General features: G+C 43.2%; 1 protein-coding gene across 1 annotated transcript in view; it reads left to right on the forward strand.

Moving 5' to 3' along the window:
* mtrex (Mtr4 exosome RNA helicase) overlaps nt 1-14,207 on the forward strand; it is a 266,450-nt gene that overhangs the window by 201,408 nt on the left and 50,835 nt on the right. The window contains exon 23 of the mRNA XM_070868803.1: nt 6,058-6,163. Within this exon, the coding sequence (XP_070724904.1) occupies nt 6,058-6,163 (106 nt within the window). The remainder of the gene's footprint in view (nt 1-6,057; nt 6,164-14,207) is intronic.

The following is a 14,207-nucleotide window of genomic DNA, read 5'->3' on the forward strand; positions in this document are numbered from 1 at the left end:
TGGTCAGCAGCCCTGAAAGTTACATATAAACCTATGAACAATGACGGAAAGGCAAAGAACACCCAGCCTAACCAAGTCCGCCTCACACAACTGCGACACCCCTTATACTGAAACATTCTACTCTCCACCCCAACTCCGGAGCCATGTAATCTCCTGGGAGAGGCAAAAACCAGATAAAAACCCAGCCCAATTTAGGGAGAAAAAAAATCTGGGAAAATTCCTCTCCGACCCATCCAGGTGATCGAAACAAGTCCAGGAGATCACCCTGGCCGTATTTGAGTCCCTGCGGTACTTACCATTATATCCGCGCCGTACTACAAAAGGTCATTCAGTCTCATCCCAATTACCAGCTCTAGGTCCGTAACCCTGCAGGTTACTGCACTTTAAGTGCCCATCCAACCATCTCTTAAAAGTGGTGAGGTTTTCTGCATCCACCACTCTTCCAGGCAGCGAGTTCCAGATCCTGACAACCCTCTGCGTAAACCTCTAAACCTTCCACCAACCACCTTAAAACTATGTCCCCTCGTAATAGACCCCTCCACCAATGGAAATAGGCCCTTACTATCCACTATGTCCAGGCCCCTCAATATTTTGTACACCTCAATGAGGTCTCCTCTCAACCTCCTCTGTTCCAATGAGAACAAACCCAGCCTATCCAATCTGTCCTCATAACTAAGATTCTCCATTCCAGGCAGCATGCAAGTCAATCTCCTCTGCACCCTCTCTAGTGCAATCACGTCCTTCCTATAATGCGGCGACCAGAACTGCACGCAGTACTCCAGCTGTGGCCGAACCTAAGTATTATACAGTTTAAGCATAATCTCCCTGCTATTCTATTCTATGCCTCAGCCAATATGGGCAACCATTCCGTATGCCTTCTTAACCACCTTATCCACCTGGCCTGTTACTTTCAGGGATCTGTGGACACGCACTCCAAGGTCTCTTTGTCATCTACACTATTCAGTGGCCTACCGCTTAATGTGTATACACTTTCTTTATTAGCCCTCCCAAAGTGCATCACCTCTCACTTCTCTAAATTAAATTCCATTTGCCACTGCTCTGCCCACCTGACCAGTAGATTGATATCCTCCTGCAGCCCATGACTTTCCTCTTCATTATCAACCACACAGCCAATTTTAGTGTCGTCAGCAAACTTCTTAATCATACTCCCTATATTCAAATCTAAATCGTTGCTATGTACCACAAAAAGCAAGGGACCCGGTACTGAGTCCTGCGGAACCCCACAGAAACAACCTTCCAGTCACAAAAACATTCATCAATCATTACCCTTTACTTCCAAGATAATTTTGGATCCAACTTGCCACTTTGCCCTGGATCCAATAGGCTTTAACCTTCGTGACCAGTCCACCATATGGGACCTTATCAAAAGCTTTACACTACATCGTACGCTCTACCCTCATTGACCCTCTCGGTTACCTCCTCAAAAAATTCAATCAGGTTAGTCAAACACGATCTTCCCTTAACAAATCCGTGCTGACTGTCCCTAATTCATCCTCGCCTTTCCAACTGTAGATTTATCCTGTCTTTCGGGATTTTTTCCAATAATTTTCCCACCACTGAGGTTAGGCTGACAGGCCTGTAATTACTCGGCCTATCCCTTTCTCTCTTCTTGAACAAGGGGACTAGTCCTCCAATCCTCCGGCACCATGCCCAAATCCAAAGAGGACTCGAAAATGATGGTCGAGGTCTCTGCTATTTCCTCTAATACTTCGCTCAACAGCCTGGGATGCATTTCATCCGGGCGTGGGGACTTAATCTACTTTCAAAGCTGCTAAACCCCCTAATACTTCCCCTCTCACTATATTTGTTTCATCCAGAATATCACATTCCTCCTCGATAGCAGTATCTGCATTGCCCCTTTCCTTTGTGAAAACAGATGCAAAGTATTCATTAAGAACCTTGCCAACGTCTTCCACCTCCACACAAAGATTACCCTCATGGTCTCTACTTCTTTCTTTAGTTACCTTCTTACTCTTAATATATTTATAGAACATCTTAGGGTTTTCCTTAATTTTACTAGCCAAGACTTTCTCGTGCTCTCTCTTAGCATTCCTAATATCCTTTTAAATTTTGCCTCTTAACTTTCTATATTCCTCTAAAGATTCTATAGTATTTAACCGTTGGTATATGACATAAGCGTCCCTTTTTTTCTTTATCCTCCCCTGTCGGTCCTTCGACATCCAGGGGGCTCTAGAATTATTATTCCCAACCTTTTTCTTTCAGGGCACATGTTTGGCCTGAGCCTTCCAGATCTCCTTGAATGCCTCCCACTGTTCCGACACCGATTTACCCACAAGTAGCTGTTTCCAGTCCACTGTGGCCAAATCACTCCTTAACTTAGCAAAATTAGCTATTCCCCAATTTGGTACTTTTATTCCAGGCCTATCCTTGTCCTTATCCATAACCAACTTGATGGGCAGGAGGCCTTACCCATGTCGGGTATATCGATGCAGACATTCATACCTGCACCTGAGTGATGCAGACTGTGAGAAGGCTGCGTTTCCACAAAGGAGTTGTAACCAGACCTGAGTTAGTAAAAGCAGACCTGCAAACATCAGGAGGACTGCTTTGTCAGTTGAAGTGAAGGGTTACAACTGCACTTTCATTTTATGCATCTGGATCATTCCAGACCACAACTGGGGATGTGTACGCCATTTCTCAACATGCAACACATATCTGCATTCAGCAACTAACTGCTGTGCAATATGCCCAGAGGAATGACTACATAAAATTCCCCATGACCGCCCAGACAATGCGTGAAAGGGCTGTGGGCTTCTCCAGGATTGCTGGCTTCCCAAAGGTATAGGGCTGCATTGATTGTACCCACATCGCCTTGGAAGCACCTTTCGGAGGATTCTGAGATGTACAGGAACAGAAAAGGCTTCCACTCCTTGAATGTGCAGCTCCTGTGTGATGACATGCATTGCATCATGTCAGTTGATGCGAGATGCCCTGGGATTACCCATTATGCGTTCATCCTATGCTAGAGCACTATATCTGCCATGTTTCAGCAGCAGCCAGAAGGGCAGAGCTGCCTACTGGGGGACTACGGGTAAGGCCTCGCCACCTGGCTCATGACACCCCTAAGCGTAACCCGGTCGGAAGCTGACCGGGAATACAACATGTCGCACATTGTGACGTGCAGCATAATAGAGAGGGCCATTGGCATCTTGAAACAGTGTTTCCGATGCCTAGACCATTCCGGAGGCTACTTGCGATACCCCCCTGGGATTGTCGGTCAGTTCACTGTTGTGTGCTGCATGCTGCATAACTTCGCCATCATGAAGAAGTAGCAGCTGGTAGTAGAAGACCCGAATGAGGTGAGAGTGGCTGATGATGAGGAGGAAGATGAAGATGACTAGGAGGATGAGAAAGCCATGCAACTATCTGAACCCCGGAACACGACGGCGGAGGAGGGCGGGCCGTCGTGCCTCTTTAATAATTGCGCGAGCCTTGCGCCAGCAGCTCATCTGTGAACACTTTGCTGCCTGAGGGCTCAGCAGCAACTATTCCAAATGGACCATGTTTACTGTTTGGACCTGTTCCGTAATGTGTTGTGTTAATGGAAGAAATAATGGAAATGATTCTGTTATAATTTAAAATATATTTTATTCAAAAGTTTAACTTAACTTTAATTAAAAAATTCTTGTATCAAACTTTAACGTTTTCAGTTAAGATCACTTACAAACTTTTAAGATCACTTACAAACTTTTAAACTTGTAAATTTACATAACTTACAAAAAAATGTTAATTTGAGAACAGTAAAGAAAGGCTGCACGCGTCTCTCCTCCACCTTATTCTAAGACCGCCCGTTGCGCTTGGTCTAGTTGACTGCACCCCTGCCTGCAGGCGGTGGCGCAGCGTTTTTCGGGTTGGTACCAAGCTTATTCTTTCGAGCATCTCTGGTAATGTGTACTTCTTGATGGGGCGGGGGGGGGGGGGCGTGGGCAGGCAGTAATGTGGAAGGCCCGGCTTGGGCCTCTTCAGAGGCTGATCTGGGGATTAGAGTGGGAGTGGCAGTTGATTCTGTCAATGGCCGCCGGGTCTGGGCATGTTCCTTTATTGCAGCAGCTAACTCCGACATTCCCTGTGCCCTGACAGTGTCTCAACTACCTGCAACATTGCTTCCCTCATGTTCACCGACATTATATCAGCTGCCTGCGACATTGCCTCCCTCATGCCCGGACAGTGTTCCCATTTCTCGTGAGTGTTGTTACTTCTCCCGACAGTCCTGATACCTCATCACCCACCCCACTGATGGTGTCCAGGAGTGATCGGGTGAGGTCAATGCTCTCCGTACTCATTGCCATCATCTGAACCACATCTGTTGGATCCTGCACCTCAGGAGAGCGTTGTCGAGCTCACCTTCCCCTCCTCACCATGGATGTGGCTCGCTGCGTCCACTGGGACACGCAGCCTTGGACGGTGGGTCCCTGGGTGTGCCTCGCTGCATCCCACTGTGACCCGCAGCTTCGAAAGGTAGGGCCCTGGGTATGCCTCGCTGCACCCCACTGGAATCCCCAGCCTTGGACTGTGGGAAACCATGGAATGTTCCATGCTCTTGGTCTGGAAAGTGGGGTTGGAAGATGTTCTCTTCAGGCTCGTCCGCGTCTGAATCATCTTCTGCATCGGCTTCAGCCTTGTCAGGGTTGGCCCTCAAGTTCTGCAAAATATAACAGAACAGACAACTGGTTAGCAACAGAGGAGGGGGCATGGTGGCATGAGTAGGCACACACAGCACAGGCAGCAGGCTTATTTGAAGGACCATAATGAATAATCGCACATTGCTTCAACTGAAGCGTAGCTGATGGAGACATCCTCATGAACTGATGCATGGCTAGCCCTCACAGTACTTAACATTTAGCAAAGCCAGACTTGGAATTTGCAGGACTTACCCTCTCCCTCTCCCTCTAGTGTGGGCCCAGCTTGTGCAGTGGTGGTTGCTTTTCTCCAGGCAGGACCCATCAAAGCAGCGACCCTCTCTTCCAAGGGTGTCAGTGGGAGCAGATTTGCTGGGCTGCCTCCTGTTCGAGTTCTTTCCCTTTTGTTGTGTGCCACCTTCCTCTGCAAAGATGAAAATATAACTTTTTCCACTGAGAATTAAAGTTCTCGCACACAACTGGCTCTTTAAAAATGGCCAAATGCTGACCGGGAGCTGTACTGGACATGCACGCTCATAGCAGCCATGTAGAAAACTTCCTTTTTCGTGCATGCGCAGAAAGTGGGGGCATTGTTTTTTTGGCGTGGACCTTAGGCTCCACGCCCCGAAGCTAAAGGACAGGCTGCACGGAGCCAATTTCAAAAATTAGAACGGGGAAACTTGCTGGTTATTTTTTTGGAGTCGTCGGGGCTAAAAAAAAAACGGGAGTAACTCTTGCAATACGCCAAAAATGGCATTGGGGAAAATTGAGCCCATAGTCTCTGGATAAGAGGTCAGCCATTTAGGACTCGGACGAAGATAAATTTCTTCACTTGGGGTTGTGAATCTTTGGAATTCTCTACCCCAGACGGCTATGGATGCTCAGTCGACAAGTCTATTCAAGACCGAGAGCAATAGATTTGTGGGCACCATATCAAGGGAATTGGGGATAGAGCAAGAAAGTGGAGTTGAAGTAGGAGATTAACCATGATCTCATTGAATGGCAGAGCAGGCTCGAGGGGCCTTTTCGTCTACTCCTATTTCTCATGTTCTTATATTGACCCTCTTTGACCAGCTCATGCTTGTTCAAGTTATCGTACTTGTTACAATATTGTAAGTACAGCCCTGCCAATGATTTGTACTGGTTCAGCATTACCTCTGTTTTTGCATTCTGTACTCCTATTGATAATTTCTGTCTTCGGATCTTGTATGCTTTTTTAACAGCTTTATCAAATTGTTCTCCAATTTTTAGCCATGTCTTCCTGCACAAGAGGCGTGCTATTAAATTCAATTTGTTATATGCAGTGCATGAGGTGTGCAGTAATGCATGATGTATACAAGTGGCTATTTGCATTTTCTGTAATTGATATTAACCAAATCCTCTGTTTATCTTGTAGTGCGGATGAACTACTTCTGACAGAAATGATGTTTAATGGGATCTTCAATGATCTGGCAGCTGAGCAGGCTACAGCTTTACTGAGCTGTTTTGTATTTCAGGAGAAGGTAAAAACACTCACTGACCCTTTAATGCATAGTAAAGTGGTTCTCCTGATATAATAGTCGTATGGATTAAAATTTGGCGCAATTTTCATTTTTTTCCCTCCATATACAGAAACTAAATCTTGTCTTTAAATCTATGGGGGTTTTTTTCACATCTGAAAATATCACCATTTTGTTTGAGAAATTTTTTTTTTTCAACTTCTGTTGCCATTGTTTCCCCTGCTCTTGAAGGAATCAGCTGAGCTGTGGTTGAATAGGCTCAGTACTTTGCCCACCATAGTAGCTTCAGCAGGATATAGGATATGTAACTGTGGGAGAGAGGATTGTCCAATCCTTTCCATACACAAGCACTTAACAGGGCTTTTACTGGAAGATGATCAGGAGCAGGGTTCTTGGCTGATTTTTCCCTTGCTTATGTCGGAGACACTGAGGCTCCTGCTGCTGCCCTGGTTAAGATCCACGAGCTCAGCAACGACCATGGATCGAACCTGAATCCTTCCAAGTCTGTTGGCTCAGTTCCATACTAGGGGATACACTTTCCAACTCATCCATTGGGGGTCTTGATGTATTTCTAAATCGTGATAACATTTTATAGGTCGACAGTTCAGAAAAGCTTAGTAATATTGTCGCATGTCAAAAATGAAATGAACACTGCCTGTTTGACATATAGGATCAGCTTAACAAACTAAAATAAATCAGTTGATTGTCAAACTTTTAGGAAAAATACATTTCTGAAAAATTTGCAAAAGCCTGACATAAATGTACTTTTCCAACTAGATTGTGTGGTATATTTTTTCCAACAATGCAAGTGGTTGGCAGTTCGAATGTGAACTAGGAGATTGTATTTCTAGTAATGCTGTGAAACTTGGGCAATATTGAGCTGATTGTTGATTCAGTTAGTGTGGCTGTTTGAATAAGCCAGCATTCTTGTTTACATCTGAACTGAAAAAGTATAAAATGACCACAATACATCTGTGGAATTCTCCCCAAGGAAGCAGTTGAGGCTAGCTCATTGAATGTATTCAAATCACAGATAGGTAGATTTTTAACCAATAAGGGAATTAAGGGTTATGGGGAGCGGGCGGGTAAGTGGAGCTGAGTCCACTGCCAGATCAGCCATGATCTTGTTGAATGGCAGAGCAGGCTCAAGGGGCTAGATGGCCTACTCCTGTTCCTAATTCTTATGCTCTTATGTTCTATGAGTATGCAATGCAATATATTTCACTATACAGAATTGTTTTCACTATATTAACTTGCTGAATGCGAGTATAAAAAAAACTTGCACTCTACAATGTATCTGAATATTGATATATATTGTAAGTCTATCTGTTTTAAATGTTATTATCTCACTCAATAGTTGAAACTATTTAGTTTATTTAAATTTGACAACAGTTGCTACATGTAAATGTAAAAGCCCTTCTGTCCATGGAAATCTGTGAGGTATGTGGGGCCAAGACCGTTCCACGTGTATCAGCTGTTCACGGTATTCCAGGAAAATGGCTGAAGTCTTGAGGAATTTGTCCCGGCAAAGGGAGTATCAGCAGTTCATTTCAAAGTTGAATCATGGGGCGGATTTCGAAAATATGTATAAGGCTCTCAACTGCCTCTCTGGCATGTATCAGTTGGTGAGGGGATACAATATTGTTGTAAATGGCGTGCAGAATTTTAATTTGTCCTCTTGAACAGTTTCTTTTGGATATTGTAATATATTCTTTACAACCTCACAAACACACAGACTCCAAGATGGCTGTTAACTCAGGAACTTGTCAGGTGACCTGACCTGTTTATTCTTGTAAACAGCAATGACTGCATTACCACAGTAGTCCACTAGGTGGATCATCGTCCATAAAGGGGAACTATATAACAGATATGTAGCACCAGCTCCTTGTCTTTGTGAGAGAAGTTATATAACTGTCAGGTGATTATGGTTTTGTGACCCCAAAGCATCCATTAAATTCAGTTTTAATTCTGACCTGCCACTTTAAAAGAAGGGAATTCCTCCAGTATTAATAATGGTCTTGGTAGTGTGAATTTGAACATTTTCACTAGTAAGAAAACCAATTATCTGGATGTCCTGGTTAAAAATCAGGACAAGATGAATATTATAGACAGGTTGATAATGAAAGGGAAAAGTACACTGAATATTTATAATTTCATGTGGTGGAAAAGAATTGTATATTGCAAGATTTTTCAACTATATTGAATTACAAAATGCTTTTCTTTTCCTGGTTTATGTTGATAAACGCTAGTTTAAGGGGAGAGCAGTTTGAAATAAACAGAAGCAAAGGACTTATTAGGCATTTTGTACCAGATGTGAAACTCTTTTAATGAAGCATAAAATGAGCACACAAGTTTGGCATCATGCCACCATTTCAGATTGGAAGAATATCAAAGAAAAGATACTTCTAACGACTCTTTCAGCTGTTGCATTGACTAACAAAATGCTGGCCTAAAATTTCAAAATAGAACAAAGTGTTGAATTAGGAAAGTTTTATTTAAATCTTTGTAAGGTAGTTCATTTCCGTTTTCTTTTCAAAGTTCTGACCTAAAAAACAGCTTGAATTTAAGAATTTGTGTGCTGTCAATTTGTTAAGTTGTCGACAAATTTTTCTTCCTTTTATTTGGAAAACATGTATGTGGGTCAGTTAAACAAATGAAATTGCCAATAGAAAATTATATTAAATTGTTTACATTTATTCAAACTATTGTATTCCCATAAAAGTTGTCCTTTTGTAGCATCTTCTGGTTTAATTCTTTGAAAAATATTTTCTCATTGGAATCCAAATAATGCATTCAGTTCATGAACATGATGAATAAGCATAAATTCTGGAGTATAGTTCTTTAATTCTGCTTTATGATCATATATGAAGCAAAAAGTACTCTTTAAACACATGTGTGTTTAATATCATTGTATAAGAAGACAACTTTTCAGCCATTGAAACTTTTTATCATTTTTTAAATATGACTTGCCAATTCAGTTTGCCCTTTTTGAGTGTTTTTGCAAACTTATTTTTGTATCTAAATATGCTAGCATTGAAAAAGTTAAGGATAGCAACATGCAGTTATATAGCGCCTTTAACGTTGGAAAATGCCCAAGGTGCTTCACAGGTGCATAATCAGATAAAAATTGACATTGAGCAACAGAAGGAGACACTGGGAACAGTAGCATAGTAGTACTGTTACTGGACTAGTAATCCAGAGCAAAATTAAGTCAGGCAGAATCGGCATGGATTTATGAAGGGGGAAGTTATGTTTGACAAATTTACTGGAGTTCTTTGAGGATGTAATGAGCAGGGTGGATAAAGGGGAAACCAATGGATGTGGTGTATTTGGACTTCCAGAAGGCATTTGACAAGGTAAAAGTTCACAGGATTGGGGGTAATATATTAGCATGGATAGAGGATTGGCTAACTAAGAGAGAACAGAGAGTCGGGATAAATGGTTCATTCTCTGGTTGGCAGCCAGTAACTAGTGGGGTGCCACAGGGAATCAGTGCTGGGACCCCCAACTATTTACAATCTATATTAACTACTTGGAAGAAGGGACTGAGTGTAACATAGCCAAGTTTGCTGACGATACAAAGATGGGAGGAAAAGCAATGTGTGAGGAGGACACAAAAAAATCTGCAAAAGGGCATAGACAGGCTAAGTGAGTGGGCAAAAATTTGGCAGATGGAGTATAATGTTGGAAAGTGTGAGGTCATGCACTTTGGCAGAAAAAAAATCAAAGAGCAAGTTATTATTTAAATGGAGAAAGATTGCAAAGTGCTGCAGTACAGCAGGACCTGGGGGTACACAAAAGGATAGTATGCAGGTACAGCAAGTGATCAGGAAGGCCAATGGTATCTTGGCCTTTATTGCAAAGGGGATGGAGTATAAAAGCAGGGAAGTCTTGCTACAGCTATACAAGATATTGGTGAGCCCACACCTGGAATACTATGTGCAGTTTTGGTTTCCATATTTACGAAAGGATATACTTGCTTTGGAGGCAGTTCGGAGAAGATTCACTAGGTTGATTCCAGGGATGGGGGGTTGACTTATGAGGAAAGGTTGAGTCGGTTGGGCCTCTACTCATTGGAATTCAAAAGAATGAGAGGTGATCTTATCGAAATGTATAAGATTATGAGGGGCTTGACAAGGTGGATGCAGAGAGGATGTTTCCACTGATGGGGGAGACTAGAACTAGAGGGCACGATCTTAGAATAAGGGGCCACCCATTTAAAACAGAGATGAGGAGAAATTTCTTCTGAGGCTTGTAAATCTGGAATTTACTGCTTCAGAGAGCTGTGGAAGCTGGGACATTGAATAAATTTAAGACAGAAATAGACAGTTTCTTAAATGATAAGGGGATAAGGGGTTATGGGGAGCGGGCGGGGAAGTGGAGCTGAGTCCATGATCAGATCAGCCATGATCTTATTGAATGGCGGAGCAAGCTCGAGGGGCCGTATGGCCTATTCCTGTTCCTATTTCTTATGTTCTTCTGTGAGTTCAAACCCACCATGGTAGCTGTGGAACTTAAATTCAGTTAATTAAGTAAAGATCTGTAATAAAAAGCTACTATCAGCAATGGTGACCATGAAACTATCGCCCTCGGCACCAACTACGGATATGCTGACTATAAAGTCCGGTCAAAAAAGAGTTACCTAGCCTAATCCCACCTTCCAGCATTCGGTCCGTAGCCCTTTAGGTTACGGCTCTTTAAGTGCACATCCAAGTACCTTTCAAATGTGATGAGGGTTTCTGCCTCCATCCCCCTTTCAGGCAGTGAGTGCCAGACTCGCACCAACCTCTGGGTGAAGAAATGTATCCTCATCTCCCCTCTAATCCATCTACCAACTACTTTAAATCTATGCCCCCTGGTTATTGACCTCTCTGCTAAGGGAAATCGATCCTTCCTACCCACTCAATCTAGGCCCCTCATAATTTTATACACCTTCATTAAATCTCCGCTCAGCCTCCTCTGTTCCAAGGAAAACAACCCCAGCCTATCCAATCTTTCCTCATAGCTAAAGTTTTCCGGTGTTGGTAACATCCTCGTAAATCTCCCCTGCACCTTTTCTAATGCAATCACATCCTTCCTGTAATGTGGTGACCAGAACTACATGCAGTACTCAAGCTGTGGCCTAACTAGTGTTCATAGAATCACAGGCTAGATTTTTCCTAAAGTCCTCACTGCCGGACTTCCGCCCAAAAGGACCACTAAGATTATTCAAATAATGCTGGCGAAAAATCCCACATGAGAGGGAAAAAATACCATCCGGCGAAAAAATGGATCTTACACATCCGTAGATTTTCGGCGGTTAAACGCAATCCTTGGCAAAATGGGCAGTTCTTAACCAGAATGGGCGGTAAGTACTCAAAATTTAGTCCGAGGCTGCGGTTGAGCCTAGGGAAGGGGGAGAAACTCAAAAAAATAATTTTTCAATTAAACAAAAAATAAAAATTTAGAAAACATTCTCGAGACCCTTTTTAACTTAATCGTCGTGAAAGAGTTTTAAAATAATTATTTTAAAACAACCTTAACTTACCTTTCTTTGCAGGGTCCTTACCTACCGCCCTATTCCGGCAGCTTTTCCTGGGTGTTTTTTTTTCAATCTTACCTACGGGACACCGCTGAGGCGAAGTGTGGACCATGGCGGATTTCTTGGCGGTGCATGCGGGTGGTCTGCTCCCCAGCAGTAGTTTGAAAATGTTGCCTGAACTTTTTTTAAAAAAAAATGCAGTGGAAACTTTCGTCAGGTGGTTTTCCGCCGAAAAAGAGCTGTACCGCCAAGAAAACTACCAAAAATGATGAAAGTCGAGCCCATAGAAATTTACAGCACGGAAGGTGGCCATTTCAGCCCATTGTGTCCATGCCAGCCAACAAGAGGCTACCCAACCTAACCCTACTTTCCAGCTCTAGGTCCGTAGCCCTGCAGGTTACGGCACTTCAGGCGCACATCCAAGTACTTTTTAAATGTGATGAGGGTTTCTGCCTTTACCACTCTTTCAGGCAGTGAGTTCTAGACCCCCTCTGGATGAAGAAATTTCCCCTCAAATCCCCTCTAAACCTTCTACCAATTACCTTAAATTTATGTCCCTTGGTTATTGACTCCTTTGCGAAGGGGAAGAGGTCCTTCCTATCCATTCTATCTCGGCCCCTCATAATTTTATACACCTCAATGACGTCTCCCCTCAGTCTCCTCTGTTCCAAGGAAAACAAACCCAGCCTATCCAATCTGTCCTCATCGCTAAGATTCTCCACTCCTGGCAACATCCTCGTAAATCTCCTCTGTATCCTCTCCAATGCAATCACATCCTTCCTGTAATGCGGTGACCAGAACTACACGCTGTACTCTAGCTATGGCCTAACTAGTGTTTTATACAGTTCAAGCATAACCCCCACTGCTCTTGTATTCTATGCCTCGGCTAATAAAGGCAAGCATTCCATATGCCTTCTTAACCACCTTATCCACCTGACCTGCTACCTTCAGGGATCAATGGACATGCACTCCAAGGTCCTTTTGTTCCTCTACACTTCTCAGTATCTTACCATTTAATGTGTATTCCCTTTCCTTGTTAGCCCTCCCCAAATGCATTACCTCACACTTCTCCGGATTAAATTCCATTTGCCACTGTTCTGCCCACCTAACCAGTTGATTGATATCTTCCTGCAGTCTACAGCTTGCTGCTTCTTGTGAGGATATGGGTCCCGGCTCTGTTGAGGTGCAACGCCTCCAGGTTGTACAGGTCCCATCTCCCCCAGAAATGGTCCCAATGTCTCAGGAATCTAAAGCCCTCCCTCCTGCATCATCTCTCCAGTGACACATTCATCCCTTCTATCCTCCTATTCCTGTACTCACTAGCACGTGGCACTGGGAGTATTCTGGAGATTACTACCTTTTGGGTCCTGCTTTTTAATCTCCTAGCTCCCTAAAATCTGCCTACAGGACCTCATCCCTCTTTCTTCTATGTCATTGGTGCCGATATGGACCCACCCACCCTATTTCTGCTCGGGTTTCTGTCCATTAACCAATCCTCAATCCATGCTAGTATATTACCCCCAATCCCATGAGCCTTAATTTTGATTAATAATCTCTTGTGTGACACCTTATCGAATGCTTTATGAAAATCCAAATAGACCACATCCACTGGTTTCCCCTTATCTATTCTGCCAGTTACAACTACAAAAAACTCTAGCACATTTGTCGAACATGATTTCCCTTTCATAAATCTCTGTTGTTGCTTCCCAATCCTATTATTATTTTCTAAATACCCTGTTACCACGTCCTTAGTAATAGATTTTAGCACTTTCTCTACTACTGATGTCAGGCTAACTGGTCTATAGTTCTCCGTTTTCTCTCTCCCACCTTTCTTAAATAGTGGGGTTACATTTGCTACCTACCAATCCGCTGGAACCGTTGTAGAATCTATGACATTTTGGAATATAATAACCAATGCACCAACTCGCCACCTCCTTCAAAACCCTAGGGTGTAGGCCATGAGGTCACGGGGATTTTTTTTACTAATACTAACTTCTTTCATTTCCTCATTCTCGCTGAACCCTTGCTTCCCCACTAATTCCGGGAAGTTTATTTTGCATATTCCCGAAAGACCGACAAGTAGGGCTAAAAATTCTCCGACCTTGCGAACGTTTTTTTTGCCGATATTTCACCATTTTTGGCGCAAAAACGGTCAGTGGGAAATTCAGAGGCGTCTTGTGGCGGCAGATTTTAAGTACCGCTGGGGAGCGGACCACCGCCGTGCAAGACTCGAAATAGCGCCTTCGCCAAGAATTTGGCTCAGCGGCACCCATACTTAGCGCGAAAAATGCCGGCAGGTAAAAAGCTGCGTTGCAGCCCTTGAAGACTTGAAAAAAAACTAAGTTAAAGTTTTTATTTTTTACTTTTTTTTTTCAGCGATTTGATAGTTAAGTGTCGTGTGAATGTTTTGTGTTTTTTTTTTTAATTTATTTTTTACAACTTTTTGGGTTTTTTCCCCCCTTCCCAAGGCATCTCATATCGTAGCAGTATTGGCCTCAGAGTAAAGTTGCGGAAAATTCACGGTTT

The sequence above is a fragment of the Pristiophorus japonicus genome, chromosome 2 (genome assembly GCF_044704955.1).
Source record: "Pristiophorus japonicus isolate sPriJap1 chromosome 2, sPriJap1.hap1, whole genome shotgun sequence".
Taxonomy (NCBI): domain Eukaryota; kingdom Metazoa; phylum Chordata; class Chondrichthyes; family Pristiophoridae; genus Pristiophorus; species Pristiophorus japonicus.